At 39.7% G+C, this 17040-nt stretch overlaps 1 protein-coding gene across 4 annotated transcripts in view; it reads left to right on the top strand.

The window, feature by feature from the left end:
• Positions 1-17040, top strand: part of BICD1 (BICD cargo adaptor 1) — a 200382-nt gene that overhangs the window by 127295 nt on the left and 56047 nt on the right. For all 4 annotated transcript variants that reach the window (XM_036300638.1, XM_036300637.1, XM_036300636.1 and 1 more), the window contains exons 3-4: positions 5722-5874; positions 12978-13403. In XM_036300638.1, coding sequence (XP_036156531.1) covers positions 5722-5874; positions 12978-13403 — 579 coding nt within the window. The remainder of the gene's footprint in view (positions 1-5721; positions 5875-12977; positions 13404-17040) is intronic.

Below are 17040 nucleotides of genomic sequence, written 5' to 3'. Positions count from 1 at the left end.
GAAGGAAAATAACTGTTCACGGTCTTGAACTGCCTGAATTCCCTGGCAGTGGCACCTTTCTGGGAAGGAAGTGAGAAAGCCGGTTCCCCATTTCCTGTCCTTTCCTCTCTCCAGCTTTCTCCGCTTGGACCAGAGCAGCTGTCTTCCTTTATCCCAGTGGTTCTCAACCTTCGTAATGCCATGACCCTTTAATACAGTTCCTCATTTTGTGGTGACCCCCAGCCATAAAATTATTTTCGTTGCTACTTCATAACTGTAATTTTGCTACTGTTATGAATCATAATGTAAATATCTGATATGCAGGATGTATTTTCATTGTTGCAAATTGAACATAATTAAAGCATAGTGATTAATCACAAAAACAATATGTAATTATATATGTGTTTTCCGATGGTCTTAGGCGACCCCTGTGAAAGGGTTGTTCGACCCCCAAAGGGGTCGCGACCCACAGGTTGAGAACCTCTGGTTTATCCACTCAGATCCAGAAATTCCTGGTTTGACTATCCAAATTAATATTATCATTATTTATAGGGACATCACTTCCTTGGACACTTTCTCTTTTTCTTACAACTCTATTTAGGCACTTTGATCCTTATTTAGGTCATTGGAGTTTTTTACTGTACTCTTTTTATTTGTTTGCTTGTTTATTATCACATCAACCAATGACCAAGTCCTGTTCAATCTAACTGATGTTCCTCCACATTCCTCATCATCTTTTGCTTTGGGCTGTTTCAGCACCAACTTCACTTATTCTCTGTGGCTCTTTCTTCTTATAGCTCCTCCCCTATCCCCCAACAGAGTCACTTGCCAAAACATAGGTCTGATCACATGGCTGCTTCACTTAAAAGACTTCCCTGGTTCCCCAAATTGCTTTGTTTAACATAGAATTTCCTGCAAAATCTGTCTCAAGTTCTTTGTTCTAACCACACGAGACTGCGTATTTCCCAAGCCACAGCCAAGTTAAGACCTTTGAAGGTTCCAAGCACTGAAAATATTTTGGCCCCTCCCACTGTCTCACAGGTTAACAACACTAATCGGTAATTTAACATTTTATTGTAGGAAATCACACCACACTTAGGCATAAGCTGAAAGTAATGAGCACTTTTCTAGATTTTTCTGAATTTCTCTCTTTCCTCTCTAGCAGTGCTCCAGCTTCGCTGGTGCCCCCAGGAAATGTTCAGTCTGACTGTTGGATTGTGTAGCACTGCCCTCCCCACAAATCTGACTCCGCTTTTGTGCAAAAGTTGACCTCTGGCTGGAAAGTCTATCCTCCTCTTCATCCATTTAGTTAACTGCTTGCCCTTCAAGGTTTGGCTCAAATGTAACTTCCTCTATAAAGCTTTCCCTGCCGCCCCCGCGAGTATTGATCACTCAGCCTTTTGGTGGGAACCTTTGCAGCAGCACTTGTTCGGTTACAATCAATTATGTGTCTCGCATCCCTGCTCAGATCCCCATGTATTATCATTAAGTCCCCACAATGACCATATCATATTAAGGATTGGGATCCCCATTTTTTATGGATGAGTAAACTGGAACGTCTGTCACTTATCTCACACAAGCTATTATTAAGGTCTCCTGTGACAATGAATATAATTAATTTATAAAAGACGAAGAGCCATATAACTGGAAGGCATTGTTATTTTTGATACATTACTCTGGTGTGTGGAAGTAAGTGTTCACATTGATATTTTCTTCTTGACAATAGTGGAGGGAATTTATGATTCCCACATAAGGAAATCCTTTTACTGTTAATTAAAATAAAATGTTAAGAATGCTGCTATGCTCAGGTGCCATGAAAATAATGAGGATACTCTATCCCACACATTTCAGGTTAATCCCCTCGCCCCTGAGGAATAGCTGAGACTCGGGTCTCTGGAGGTGAAAGGCAAAGGCTAGAGCTGTCCCTGATTGTGCCATTTTCTCCCCTTTCTCTCATGCTTTATTTTTCTCACTCTCATTATTCTTCATGGAATTGTTTTAATAGAGTTCAGCACCATCGTATCCCAGTAAGAAAAAAATTGTGGGGGATAAGTATCATGAGTGGTACACAAAAGAACAGTAGCGATCTTTTAAGTTTATCATGGAAGCAAAGAATATTGCCCATAGAATTTAATCTTTGGCAATGAAAACAAGGATTTCCAGCAGAATAAATAAGACTAGTTTTCTTTCTCTCTGGGTCTTACATGTGTTTTATTGCTAGCAAGCCTTTCGATTTAACCAGTTTCCCAGCCAAGCTTTTCCTTAATTAGCATCAGGAGTTTCATTAGCTATTTTATGAGTTATTGGTTAGAGATCCTCATTAGCTTTGCCGTGGTCTTAAACTTATCTTGACATTTACTATCTTGCTATATAAAATTTTATGGTTAATTCTCAGTATATGCAAACTAGGCCTCTGGTCATCGCATTTTTTACAGTGTACACACATTTTACAGAATCTCTTGTATCTTAACATTTTCTTTACAAATTTTATATAAATTACTGGCATCCAGTTTATCAGGCTTCCTCATGTTGTTATACACATAAATAAGGCAAACTATTTATATATCACTCAGTTATAGTAGATCTTTTGAGAAGTAGAAAAAATATCAAGGATTCATGTTTCTGCAAAATAAAATAATTTAATGAAATTTTATAATTTGGCTTTATTGCCAAACTTTATCATTTTTTATTGTATACTTTTGAGCATGTATGCTCAAAGTATTATCCAGGGAGCAGGGAATAAAGTAATGTTTCTGCCTCCAAGTCACTAGACTATGTAGTGAAGAAGAATTAAATGTCTAGTTATCCAGGCATATTTTATTTCAAAGTGTGTTATTTTCCCTTTGTTCCACACTCTAAAACAATGCAAGACAAAACGCCACCATCCATGCAATAATATTCTTTTAAAATTTTGTGTTTAACCATTTGCTTACTGTTTTGTTTTTCATTCCATGGATATGAGGGCCTAAAATGTGCCAGAAATTAGAACACATTGATGAACAACACAGAAATGTTTATTATATTCAGATGAAAAGGAAATTTAGTCCATGTAAAAAGTGTAAACAGTAAGGAAAGAACCAATTTCAAGTAATGATTAGTGCTACACTATTCCCTCAACAATTATTATTATTATTTTTTAACATGGAAGGAGTTATGCAATTTATTGAGTGAGAAAATAGGCTGTAAAATATCTTTGCATCGTAAGATTCATTTCTTTTTATTTTTTTATTTTATTGATTTTTTTTTTACAGAGGAAGGGGGAGGGATAGAGAGTTAGAAACATTGATGAGAGAGAAACATCGATTCAGCTGCCTCCTGCACACTCCCTACTGGGGATGTGCCCACAACCAAGGTACATGCCCTTGACAGGAATCGAACCTGGGACCCTTCAGTCTGCAGGCCAACGCTCTATCCACTGAGCCAAACCGGTGAGGGCAAGATTCATTTCCTAAACATATGTACAGATATGTATAGACAAGATGTGTAAAGGGATACAGATTAAAGTATTAACAGTGATCTCTCTGGGTGATGGAATTAAGATGAGTTTGGGGTTTTTTGTTTTTTTCATTTATTTTTATTGTTGGAAGTATTACAGATGTCCTCCATTGACCCCCTCCACCCTGCTCCAGCACCCTCCCCAAAACAATTATTTTTCGAGTACCTACTCAGTGCTAGATGCTGATCTATAAAATAGGGTGATGGTGAGTAAAGGGGGGAGCTGTTTTATATTAGCTATTCAGGGAAGCCTCGCTGAGAAGGTGACATTTGAACTGAGGCCTAAGAGACAAGTAGAAACAGAAGAGTTTCCTAATCTGAGTCCTTGGAGACTCTGGATAGAATTCAGGATGGGAAATGTGGATGGGAAAAATAATTACATATCTATTTTCACTAAACTCAGACGGAAACCTAGCGTTTTCTTCCATTTGAATGTAGGCAACGAACCTCAGTAGCATTAGCAGCACCTGTTACTTTGTGATCAATATTTTCATACCTCATCTCAGTTCTTGCAGGCATTTTGCAATACCGTCTTTGCTTTGAAATTATGGTACAGTCGTGTGCCACATAACAATGTTTTGGTCAATGATGGACTGCATATGTACAGTGGTTCTATAAGATTAAAATAGAGCTTAAAAATTACTGTCGCTGCCCTGGCCAGATGGCTCAGTGGTTGGAGCGTCATCTGTACCCCAAAGGTTGGGGATTCAATTCCCAGTCAGGGTGCATAACTAGGTTGCAGGTGCGATCCTGATCCGTGCACTTAGGGGAGGCAACTGATTGATGTTTCTCACATCGATGTTGCTCCTTCTCTTTCTCTCCCCACTCCCTTTTTCTCTTTTCTCAAATAAATTTAAAAAAAACAACCCATATCCTCGGGTGAGGATTAAAAAAATTCCTATCGCCTAGTGACATCAGAGCTGTCCTAACATAGTAGGACAACACATTACTCACATGTTTGTGGGGATGCTGGTATAAACAAGCCTACTGCACTGCCAATCATATAAAAGAACAACACATACTAGTACAATTATGTATAATACATAATCCTTGATAATGATAGTAAATGACTATTGTACTGGTTTATGTGTTTACTATACTTTTAATCATTATATTAGAGTGTACTCTTCCTACTTATATAAAAGAAGTTTGCCGTGTTATGCCGGCAGCAGCATAAAACACTTTGTAACTTCCTTTATAAAATACATCTTGTATTTACTGTGTCTCTTGATTGAATCACGTTCTATTGTGTTTTATTTACCCTTGTGTTTTTTTTGTGCAGTGCAGTAGCATGCTGTACAGGCTTGTAGCCGAGGAGTAATAGGCTATACCAGTGGTCAGCAAACTGCGGCTCGCGAGCCACATGCGGCTCTTTGGCCCCTTGAGTGTGGCTCTTCCACAAAATACCACATGCGGGCGCACGTACAGTGCGAAGTTGACTTAAAACTTTAAGTGAAGTTTATTAAGTTAATTTTAGGGAACGTTGTGGAGGGAAAGAAGATGAGAAAGGTATGTTGAGATGGTTTGGTCATACAGAGAGGATGAACGAAAGGAGATAGAAGAAACAAGTATACAAGACGAGTGTGGCTGGGAGAGTTGGAAGGGGTCGACCTCAGCGAACGTACCTCGATCAGATTTAGGACGTTTTTAGCAAAGGCCAGCTTAGGAGTATTCTAATTAAGTTAATAACAATGTACCTACCTATATAATTTAAGTTTAAAAAATTTGGCTCTCAAAAGAAATTTCAATTGTTGTACTGTTGATATTTGGCTCTGTTGACTAATGAGTTTGCCGACCACTGGGCTAGACCATAGAGCAGGGGTGGGCAAACTTTTTGACTCGAGGGCTACAATGGGTTCTTAAACTGGACCGGAGGGCCGGAACAAAAGCATGGATGGAGTGTTTGTGTGAACTAATATAAATTCAAAGTAAACATCATTACATAAAAGGGCATGGTCTTTTCTTTCTTTAGTTTTATTCATTTCAGACAGGCCGAATCCGGCCCACGGGCCGTAGTTTGCCCACGGCTGCCATAGAGCGTAGGTGTGTAGTAGGCTGGACCACCTAGGTTTGTGTAAATGCACTCTGTGATGTTCACGCCACAAAGAAATCGCCTGAAGACAAATTTCTCAGCATCTATTGCCATTATTAAATGGCACATGAGTATTTTTTAACTACCCAGACTTTACACTTCATACTACCTAGAATAAGAAGGGTTTGTATTGATGGTTTATTGTATTGTTTCAGAACAATGAAATGATGGAGCTACAGAGAATACGGATGAAGGATGAAATTCGAGAATATAAATTCCGAGAGGCCCGGCTCCTTCAAGACTATACTGAGCTGGAAGAAGAAAATATCACGTTGCAGAAACTTGTGTCCACATTAAAACAGAACCAGGTAAGATTTAAGAAGTTATTTGGTTACACTCCAGATGGACCACGTCTTCGGACATTAAAGTTAAGTCTTCTTTTTATTTCTTTGTTAGGAACCTGTCAAAATATGCCTTAATCTCCCTACAATATTTATGTGCTGAAATTCCCCAGCATTTCTATTTTAGCTAAGAAATTTCCCAATCCTTCTATTTTAGCTAAGATTTAGAAGGCAAACCTAGAAGTTGTATGATTTACAATAAAGTTTCATTGGGTAAGAAAAATTTCAGTGTTTTACTTTAGCTCGATGTTAACTTATTTCAGGAGTAAATCATATGTATTATAATAACTTAACCTGACAACTTATTAAAAACCTGATCTATAAGCTTGTTTTGTATTACAAACTTAAGGTCTCCCAGCAATCCTCTCTTCTCTTCTCTTCTCTTCTCTTCTCTTCTCTTCTCTTCTCTTCTCTTCTCTCTCTCTCTCTCTCGCTGAAAATTACATTTGCATTATATAAGGAAATGGCTTAAGAAATATAAAGCAGTAAGAACAAAATTATAAGAAAAAGAAGATGCCTGATTTCTTTTTTTAGCTGTAACCTGACTAAACAGATTGCATGTGTACGTTTAAATAAATTTTTTTGGTAGTGAGGCTTAGCTTAATTGTTTAATTTTCCGTTATTAGTTATAGCATTCTTGAACCTGTAACTTTAGAAGAATTTATATATGAATACAATTTTATCAAGTAATTAAGTGAAGCTGGATTGTATATTCAAGATCTTTTCCAGGTGCTTCTTCAGCCACAACCTCTACTCTGATCTAAATGCTATTGTAACTTCTCAGTTCAGTTCAACACACTAGGTACCAGGCGCTGTGCTAGGCTAGAAAGATATGAAATCCATAGGATAGCACTCTTGCCCTCAGTAGACGTAAAGGCCAGCACAGATGTATGCTTCTACTTCTACACAAGTTGGTAGCTCGATCCCAAACTATTATTGCTTTTGATAGATACAGGGGTTAAGAGAAGAAAGGAAATATCCAGAAGGAAAAAAAATCCAGGTATTGATACAATTGACATTTGATTTCTGATCATTGCCATTTCCCTCATTTTTGGAATGTGGGGGTACAAGATGTCTTCTAAGCAGTGCGGGGATGACTTCAGACCTTGAAAAAAGGGTTACCATTATGTCACCATGTGATCTTACCTCATTCCCTCCCCTTTAAGCCTGAATCACTGTGTGCGTGCGCGGAGGGCTCTCAATACCATGGACATTCCAGCTCTTGATTTGACTGGGGTCATTGAGCTCACAGTGGAGAAAATTATACTTCAAAGAATTTTTTAGAAACTATGCTTCTCATGAACTTCTTAAAATAAGAAGGGTATTTTTTGTTGCCTGTGGGTTTTTTTTGTTTGTTTGGTGGTTTTTTTTGTTTGGTTTTTTTTTTGGTCGCTCATGAAGTATGTAAAGGCCTTGAAGCAAATATACTTGAACTGCAAATATTTAAAGCGGTCATTATTTGTGATTCCTAAAAGCCTTTAGTGCTCTCTGCACAGGCAGGAGTGCGCCCAGAGCCTCGCTGCAGAACCTCCCATCACTGCATGTGGCAGACTCATTTACTCAGGAGGTTAATTTAGGCCAGTATTACGTATTCTTGAAAGTCTGCCAAGGTATCCTGTGAGTCCTCATTAACCCAGATGCCGTTTCGGTGGGAGTGTGTACGAGCAGTCTGGCAGATTACTGTTTACAGTTTACCCGTGCCCTTCCACCGGTAATTGAAACGTGGGAATCGAATGCTTAACTCAGAAGTTTGAAGGGGAAAAAGCAAGTAGGAAAATGTATACATCTCTTTAATTTTATTTTCTAGATGCAATATGACAATTTCCCAATTAAGTGTCTAGTTCATTAATTTGAAATAATTTCCCTTACAAAGGGCCATTCTGGCTTATTCCCTGACAAAGGGGTACACTGTCATGTCACAGTCTCTTCCAATTAAGGAAATGCTGGTTTGGTTTTTGTCTCCTACTGTTGGCCTTTATTTATAGGAGTTAGCATCTATTATAAACTCCCTGTATAATTAACGAAATATTAAGTATAATAATTTATGCCACAGATTTTTTTTCCCCAAACAGATGATGATGGTTGACTTTCAATTTCAAAATTGGTCTAATTGTTGCTTTGAACTGACGCTCTCTATACAAAATATACTCCCCAGCCTGGTTTGATATTTCTCTCAGCAGAAAGCTGTTAGCATTGTACAAGACTTAGTTGAAAGAACTAGAAGATTCTTTCCTTCTGAAGTTCGATTTTCCTTATTGGTTATTTTCTTTAAAAATGTTGTTTAAATAGCACTTTCTATTTCCTTTATAGTTTCTATGTATTGGTTTGTTTATTTTCCATCTCCCTCCACTAAGATGTAGCACCTCACCTAGAATAGAGCCTGGCCCACGGAAGGCATTAAATAAATACCTGCTGAAGGAAATAATAAATTGTTCTTACATTTCTGTTTCATTCACTCTTCAACGGAGAGAGGAAATTATAATTCACCAAACCAATTTTTATATGTGCTCCTAAATATGAAATATATGGAACATCATCAATGAGTTGGCTGCAAACTTGAGCCACATCCCTCCGTGTGCTGATTTGGTTCTGTGTCCAAAATGAAATCATGCTGAGTGCATTTTCCACCTTTATGCTTTTTAGAACAAAGCGAAGCATAGGAAAAGCAGCAGTGATAAAGAGCGGTCAAGGCAACTGTCAAAAAAATCCACTGATGAAGCAAAGCTGTTTACTGGACCTCTTGCAAAAGAAACCGCCTCGACAAAACCTTAGTAATGTCTCAAATGGGAGCATTAGGGAAGAGTGTTCATAGGATTTTAGGATCTGGACTGGGTTTTGCCAGGTGGCAAACGGATTGGGATAGACCGAGTTTATGACGTAATAGCTGTGAGTTGGAAAGTACAACAGAGTGGCCATTTTGACGTGAGTCGTGAGGAAGCTGTGTTAGTTGGGTCTCATCTTCCAGGAGCGAGTAGTCCCTGTAAGCAGCTAAGTTTTTTATGCCTCGTCCTATTATTGGTAACGGGGGCGAGGGATAGGAAAATTTGCATGGTTGCAGTATTAAACAATTACTTAACATAGGGCAGGAAATTATGTTAGTTTTAATTTTTAGAGATGTGATGGTGAAAGGAGGGGAAAATAATAAATTCCATTTCCCTAATATCTCACATATTGAATTAAAGCACTCAAATATGTGTTATCTAAGCATTGGAAACACTTGTTAAAATTAATAATTCAATTATACATCTATTATGAAAAACATTTCTTCCAGGGATATATTACTATATCAGGCAATACTATCATAAGAGACCTAGGGAACTGTTGTTCAATTCAGTTTGATTTCATTGAACAGTATTTCCAGGGTATCTATAATAATAAAAGTGTAATATGCTAATTAGACTGGATAGCCAAATGACCTTCCGGACGTCATTCCAGATATCCTTCCGGACGAAGCGACAGCGGTGGGGGCCGAGGCAGACGTGGCTAGGGGCAATCAGGCGAGCAGTTAGGGGCGATCAGGCAGGCAGGCAAGCAGTTAGGGGCGATCAGGCAGGCAGGCAGAATGGTTAGGTGTGATTAGGCAGGCAGGAAGAGGCAGTTAGGGGTGATCAGGCAGACAGGCAGGAGAGCAGTTAGGGGCGATCAGGCAGGCAGGCAGAATGGTTAGGGGTGATCAGGTAGGCAGGCAGAGTAGTTAGGGGCAATCAGGCAGGCAGGCAGGCAAGCAGTTAGGAGCCAGCACTCTCGGATTGTGAGAGGGATGTCTTGACTGCTGGTTTAGGCCTGATTCCAGAGGATCGACCCTAAACCAGTAGTCAGACATCCCCTGAGGGGTCCCAGATTTCGAGAGGGTGCAGGCCGGGCTGAGGGACTGCCCCCCGTGCACGAATTTCATGCACTGGGTCTCTAGTCCTCTATAATAAAAGGCTAATGTGCAAATCGAACGGCGGAATTACTGGTTGCTATGATGAGCACTGACCACTAGGGAGCAGATGCTCAACATAGGAACTGCCCCCTGGTGGTCAGTGCACTCCCACAGAGGGAGCACCACTCAGCCAGAAGCTGAGCTCACAGCTGGCGAATGCAGCAGCATTGGCGGGAACCTCTCCTGCCTCCGTGGCAGCGCTAAGCCATCAGTTGGACATCCCCCAAGGGCTCCCAGACTGTGAGAGAGCACAGGCTGGGCTGAGGGACCCCCCCTCCCCCTGCCCCGAGTGCATGAATTTCATGTACTGGGCCTCTAGTTTTTCTATAAAGCCATATACTTTTTTAGCAACAAAAGACATGGTCACTGGCTCAAAGAACATATAGTCCCAGTAAGGAATGCAGGTAATAAACTCATAGCCCTCCATGTAGTTGCATATTAAAGCTTGTGTTAGTTTTGGCAATACAGGGCCACATTAAGATCGTTAGAGTTTTGGACTTTGAAAAGGTTACGGTACCTATTCCCAACCCCCATGTAGTAAAAACAAAAGAAGCTTCTAAACTATGAAGTTGCTATAAGGAATCCCAACAAAATACTGATTTTTTTTCTCATGGTAACTACTTTGATGCTGTTTTTAAAATATCGGACACCAATTCTTAAGTGCCTTCTCATCCTGTTTCTTGGTTGATACAGTTTGCTGGGGCTCTAATTATCTGAGGCCTCCTTGTAATGATGGCACCATGAAGGAGTGAGCTGTTAGCCTGAATGGGTCAACAAAGACCGGAGTTAGGATTAGATTCCTGATTTGGGTCTTGAAGGATAAATAAGAGTTTTCCAGATGTTAGCCTTTGCCTAAGCAGAGAAAGACAAAAATATCTGGTTGAATATTAGGAGCTTGAACCAGTGAGTGGAGTGAGTGAAGCTGCCCAAATAGAAAGGGATCAGGTGTCATAGGAAGTCTACCATCAATTGAATACAAAGTGCAGAATTAAAAAATCTACAAAATACACTAAATTTATGTCATCAAGCTCAGGAATCAACAAACTTCTTTTTTAAGGGCCAGATAGTAAATATGTTAGGTTTTGCAGGAAATACAGTCTCTCTTGCAACCACTGCACTTTGTTGTTGTAGCATGAAAAGCAGCCATAGACAATATATAAACAAAAAAAAGTGTGACTGTGTTTCACTAAAACTTTATTTACAAAAATACATGGTGGCCTGGATTTGGTCCAGAAGGCACAGTAATGTTTGAAAAACCCTGATCTAGGTTATCAGTTTAATAGGGATTAAAGAATAAAAAGGTCTGTAATGCAAACTAATGTCTGCAAATGTAAGCTGTTATACAATCTGGGGCAGTCAGAGGATCGGTTGAAATATTAACTAAGGTGTCCTGAATTGTCCAGGGAAAGAAAAGGAGAAGGTCAGGATGAAGACAACTTCTTAGTATATAAGCAGCCCTGGAAGAAAGCACCATACAACATGCTGTTATTCCAAGCAATTTCCATAACTTAATTCTTACAAATAATATTATTATGGACCTGTGAAATTTCAGTGACCCTGTATAGCAGTAAGTGTTGGTTGTCCATCAGTATCCATTGTTCCCTTCTCCCAATGTTGTATCCAGTTTTTAACTGGGCACTAGTCTACCCAGAGTAAAAAGTATATTCTTCACCTCTCTTGCAACCAAGTGTCATATGACTAGTACTGACCAGTGGGATATGGGGAGAAGTGATACGGACAACCTTTGAGACAGGTCCTTTAGGGAGAAGGTATGCCCCTTACCTTGTCCCACTGCTTGGAACATAATCAAGATGACAAGCCACCTTGGACCATCTGGACCAAAATGAGAGGTAGTGCAATAAGATAGAAGGAACCTGGTTCCTGGATGACCTCATGGAGCAGAGATTTCTACTGATCCTTGATTGACTATTTCCATAAGGGAAACAAACTTCCTATTTCAACTAATTGCTCTTATTTAGGTCTCTGTTACATCACCAAACCTACAGCCTAACTAAAACTATATTGAAAACTGTTATCCTAACCTTTGCAAGACAAGCCATTGCATTGAGATTATGTGAAGAAGGATGGTGGGGGTGGGGAGAATTAGAAATGTATGAAAGTGATAATGGTCTATGATCTCTATTTTTTAATTTTTAGAAGCTTTTTAAAAATACAAGTTTAAACTAATACAAACAAAAGTAAATTTAAAACTAAACACATAGGTAATGTTAGTACCTCATAGCATAATGACTTTATTATATTATTTTTTCTACTCAATTTTTTTTTATCCACAATAGCTTATTCAGCAAATACTTATTGCAGAGCAGAATTCTGTTAAAAACACTATAAGGAAACATTGAAGCATGAGGAAGGACACCTAGTGCATAAAAAGTCTTTCCCCTTTCTGAGGAGATTACAGGTAGTTGTGCAGATAAAATATTTATTGAAAAGTGCCTGTGGTAAGTGCCGTGGAAAAGGCCCCAAGGAAGGCATGTTGGTTTAGAGTAGAAATCTTTTCCCTCTGCGCTTTCATGACCGGGAGGGTGTTCGAGCAGGCTCTTATTTGATATAATTCAAAAGAATATTACATTGATAACAATACTATATATATATTATTGCATGATAGGTATTCCAGATTCTATCCTTAAGCACATAAAATTTTTCTTTGCTTCCTCATCTTACCCTTAAACATTTTTATTGAGATTATGTTTTTATTGTGATCTTTTACCTAATTTATCTCTGGGTATAAAAATTACTTCATTATTAATAATTAAAGAAAACCAAGTAATAGTGATGATGAAATCTTGGTTGTGAATAGTCTCATAAACAATTACGAAAGAAAAAAATGCCCGTTTTATTAGGCGAGCAGGGCCCCTTTTGACCATTGGACCCCATAAAAGAAATCCTTAGACAAAACACATTTTCATCTCTGCTAAGAACTGAATTTATATTGATATGTAATTTCTAAAGAAACCATCCTGTGTTACTGTAAGGGTATATTAACTGTGTTCTTTATAGATTTATTTTGTAGATGAATGTTTTGATTTTTTTTTTTTTAATGATTAGGTCCACTAGAGTGTCTAATGGCAGTTTTGTAAGACGCAAATTTTAGTTTTATGAATCTTCTCTGTCCTATCTAATTCAGGTTGAATACGAAGGCTTAAAGCATGAGATTAAGCGATTTGAAGAGGAGACGGTGCTGCTGAACAGCCAGCTGGAAGATGCCATCCGGTTGAAAGAGATCGCTGAGCACCAACTGGAAGAAGCCCTGGAGACCTTGAAAAACGAAAGGGAGCAAAAGAACAACCTGCGGAAGGAGCTGTCCCAGTACATCACCCTCAGTGACAACCACATCAGCATCTCCGTAGATGGGCTCAAGTTTGCGGAGGACGGGAGCGAGCCGAACAATGATGACAAAATGAACGGCCACATCCACGGGCCTCTGGTGAAACTGAACGGAGACTACCGGACTCCCACTTTGAGGAAAGGAGAGTCTCTGCACCCGGTGTCTGACTTATTCAGTGAGCTGAACATTTCAGAAATACAGAAATTGAAGCAGCAACTTATGCAGGTGAGAATTTTGTTTAGGGCCATTAGAATGAATTTCTTATAGATTGTATAGCATGTTGTGGGATTTCTTATTCTTACATTTTAGCTCCAGATTATTTTTTTAAAATACTGCTTCTTTAATTAGCAACTTTGAAAGTGCAGTATTTTATAAAGACACAACAGAAGAAGTGTTGAGACATCTCATTTGCATTGCTTTAAGAAATTTTTTAGAGCCACAGATCAGATCGCAGCCAGGAGGCAGCTCGATGCGCATCTGACAAAAGAATTCAAAGACTTTCTATACAAGTGAAATGACAGAAAATTATCCTTTCCATCTTAAGCAATTGTATATTGTCAGCATTAGAAACATTCTTATGAGTTTATTCTTGTGAGTTTATTTGAGCCAAACTGCCGACAGCTGCTGGGAAGCGAAATCTCAACGGATTGAGCTAATGCTCCAGAGAATGCCAGTTTCGCACCGTATTTTAGACATTATCATAAAAACAGAAGATGTAAGTAGGTTACATGAAATCCATTGGTGATAGTTTAGGGAAGTGGGAAAAAGCAAAGCAGGAAACTCTGGGATTAGATGAAAAATAAAATGATAGGCACATACATGTTTTACTTAAGTGGGTACACAGAATAGTTACCAGTCAATTAACTCAATAACAATGAGGGGATTTGTGGTCTCCGCAGAGTGGTGCCTGTGTTTTGAGGGGTCCAGAAAAAGGAAAATTACTTTGACATTCCAAGGATATGTTATTGTAGACGCAAAAAGACACAATAGACAGGCTCAGTTAAGGTAAAGATTGACTTTTGTCAGGGCAGATGCTGGCCTAGGACATGATTACCTGCCAAAAACTGCTTTTAGTTAAAAAGTTTTCATTTCAGACCATCCTTTGTGGTTACTTTAGGTCTCTGAGTTTGTAAGGCCGCCTTGCAGGCCTTCCCTGAGTTTATTAGGTTAGCATGTGGCCTCTTTTAATCTATAATATATAGCTTCAAGAATAGTGGTTGTAGCCCTAACTGGTTTGGCTTAGTGGATAGAGTGTCGGCCTGCAGACTGAAAGGTCCCAGGTTCGATTCCAGTCAAGGGCATGTACCTTGGTTGCGGGCACATCCCCAGTAGGAGGTGTGCAGGAGGCAGCTGATTGATGTTGCTCTCCCACCAGTGTTGCTAACTCTCCATCCCTCTCCACCATCACCACCATCACCATCACCTGGGGGCTTAGCGCTACAAATTGTTGGGCTCCACACAAATCTACTGAACCAAGAATCTGGTTTAACATATAGCTGCTAATTAGAGGTTGTTAAGACTCCAGCAATCATTTATTTGTATAGTAAACAGCACTTATAATTTTCTACCTCTACAGAAATGATGAATAAAGAATGAAATTAGCAGAAATAAATAAGACGCTAGAGTACAAATAAAGTTAATTTATTATAAGGCTTACTTTTAATACTACATCGATTGAACACATCCTGCACTTCACTTGCTCAGTGCTTTGGGCTGCTAAAAGAGAATGTTTTCACAATGTTTCATTTGAATCAAGAAAAGAAGGCATAGCCACTGGATGGAATAAAATGAATTTCATATAGACTTTTACCTGACTGCAAAGTCCACTTCTTTGCAGGAAATACTTTCCCATGTCTTGTTGCTAAATGTACACTAATACAAGTAGGTTGATATTCAAGGGGAGGGGGAATTTCTGCTCCTTTCCTTCTTAGTTTTTCTGACTGGCCTAAGAATTAAACTGACAAGAGAGAGCCCTGGCCAGTGTTGCTCAGTTGGCTGAAGCATCATCCTGTACACTGAAAGGTCACAGGTTCGATTCCTGGATCAGGACACACATCTAGATTGCAGGTTCGGTCCCTGTTGGGGTGTGTAGGAGAGGCAGCCAATTGATGTTCCCCTCTCACATAGATGTTCTCTCTCTCCCTTCCTCTCTCTAAATTCAATATTCTTAGGTGAGGATCTTTAAAAAAATTGACACGAGAGAGATTAGTAGGAGAAAATAGCCAAGTTTATTGCATGTGTACATATGGGGTTCCACAAGAATATGGGACCCGAGGACACATGGGGCAGTTCTGGACTAAGGAAGGGGAGGCAGGGGACTGGGAGGTCAAAGGGAAGGTAGGCATTTCACAGGTAGGTGAGAACAAGGGAGCATTTGGGTAAACACATTCTAACTGGCCACAGCAATGGAACACAGAGGGTGGGCTACCAAACAGGCTTTGCTTGGTTCCTCCCTGTCTGCCACACTTGGTTCATATTAAGTTAAGGTGATAGCTCCCTTCCTGGGTTCCTTTTGGCAGGTAAGAAGGAGGAAAAGGGCTCTTCTGGAGCCTTTTGTTTCTTAAAAACAACCAGCTTAAAATAATCAAAATATATATATATATATTGGCAAATGCTGCTTCCCCCCCACCCCAGTGGGGTCAGGTGTGGCACTGGATGATCAAACAATACCAGTTCTGGGGTGAACCGTGAGTTTTCACACCAAGAGGAAACAATGAGGACCCTAAGAGGTCTTGCCTCAGTCAGGTGCAATTTTGCTGCTCAGGGAATTTAGTTCTGTCTGAATGTTGCCACCAAGTGAAATAACGATAAAATTTTTACTTAAAGGGTTTTGAGATTGTGGCTGCCATTCGTATAGCAATCGCTGTACTATTAGGCAGCTCTCAATTTTGTGTATCTCAGTTTATAGCCTCAGCATACTTTGATGTGCGAGTTTTTCTTTTCATCGTTCCCTTTTCCCTTAGGATCGCTTTTGGCCAGGGTCCAGAGCACTGCATTTGTGCCTTCACATTGAACACCTGCACTTAGTTAATGTTGACAGTTTGTGAAGCTGTCAAGGGGCACAGGCAGGGTTATAACACCCTATGCCAGGAATATGCAGCATTTAAGATTTTCTTCCTAAGGATTAAAGAAACCCTTTGGAAACAGGATACCCAGGCCAAAGCCTTTTCTTATCTTATAAGATTCCATCTATGCGCGTAAATGATGTTTTCCCACCTACGAGTATTTACTTAATCTGGTTCTGAAATGGAAAGAAAAAAAAATCTGTGTTTCTGCCTTGGGCATCAGGAATGTTGAGTGAGTTGCTTCACGTCTGAGACACATGCATATAAAGAGAAAGGTGATAAATTAGCCCCATCACTAGTCTCTATGATGCCTCTGTTGGAATTAGGGGGGGGAAAGAACAACAACAACAACAAAAACCAGACCCCTTCCTCAAGATGTCATACTGCCATCTGCTGGGAAAAGATAATGTAAAAATCTAGGACAACTATCGTTTAAATAGTGCCCCCCAGCATCGTGTCCTGTACAACAGTGCCCCCTGCAGAGAATTACATTGAAGCCCTGGCGAGCATCCCGTCCAGGCCTCCTTTGTAGAGCTGTTGTGAAGACTAAATGGATGGTAACTATGAAACCATGTGTAAGTCACAATTTTTTATAAGATTGTACTGGAACCGTCCATCAGTTTAGACGTGTCAAGAAGATTGCCACTTCCACTTTATATAAACAGTCAATATTGTTAGGTTAGGTGGCTCAGGGGGCGGCGAAGGAAATAAAGAGAGTTGATCAGAAAAGGAAGGAAGGAAGGAAAGTTTATTCTGCGTCCCCGGGAGACCCACGTATCCCCAAAGACAGGGCACGT

The sequence above is a fragment of the Myotis myotis genome, unplaced genomic scaffold (genome assembly GCF_014108235.1).
Source record: "Myotis myotis isolate mMyoMyo1 unplaced genomic scaffold, mMyoMyo1.p scaffold_m19_p_3, whole genome shotgun sequence".
Classification (NCBI taxonomy): domain Eukaryota; kingdom Metazoa; phylum Chordata; class Mammalia; order Chiroptera; family Vespertilionidae; genus Myotis; species Myotis myotis.
This window is presented reverse-complemented; position numbering and strand designations above follow the sequence as displayed.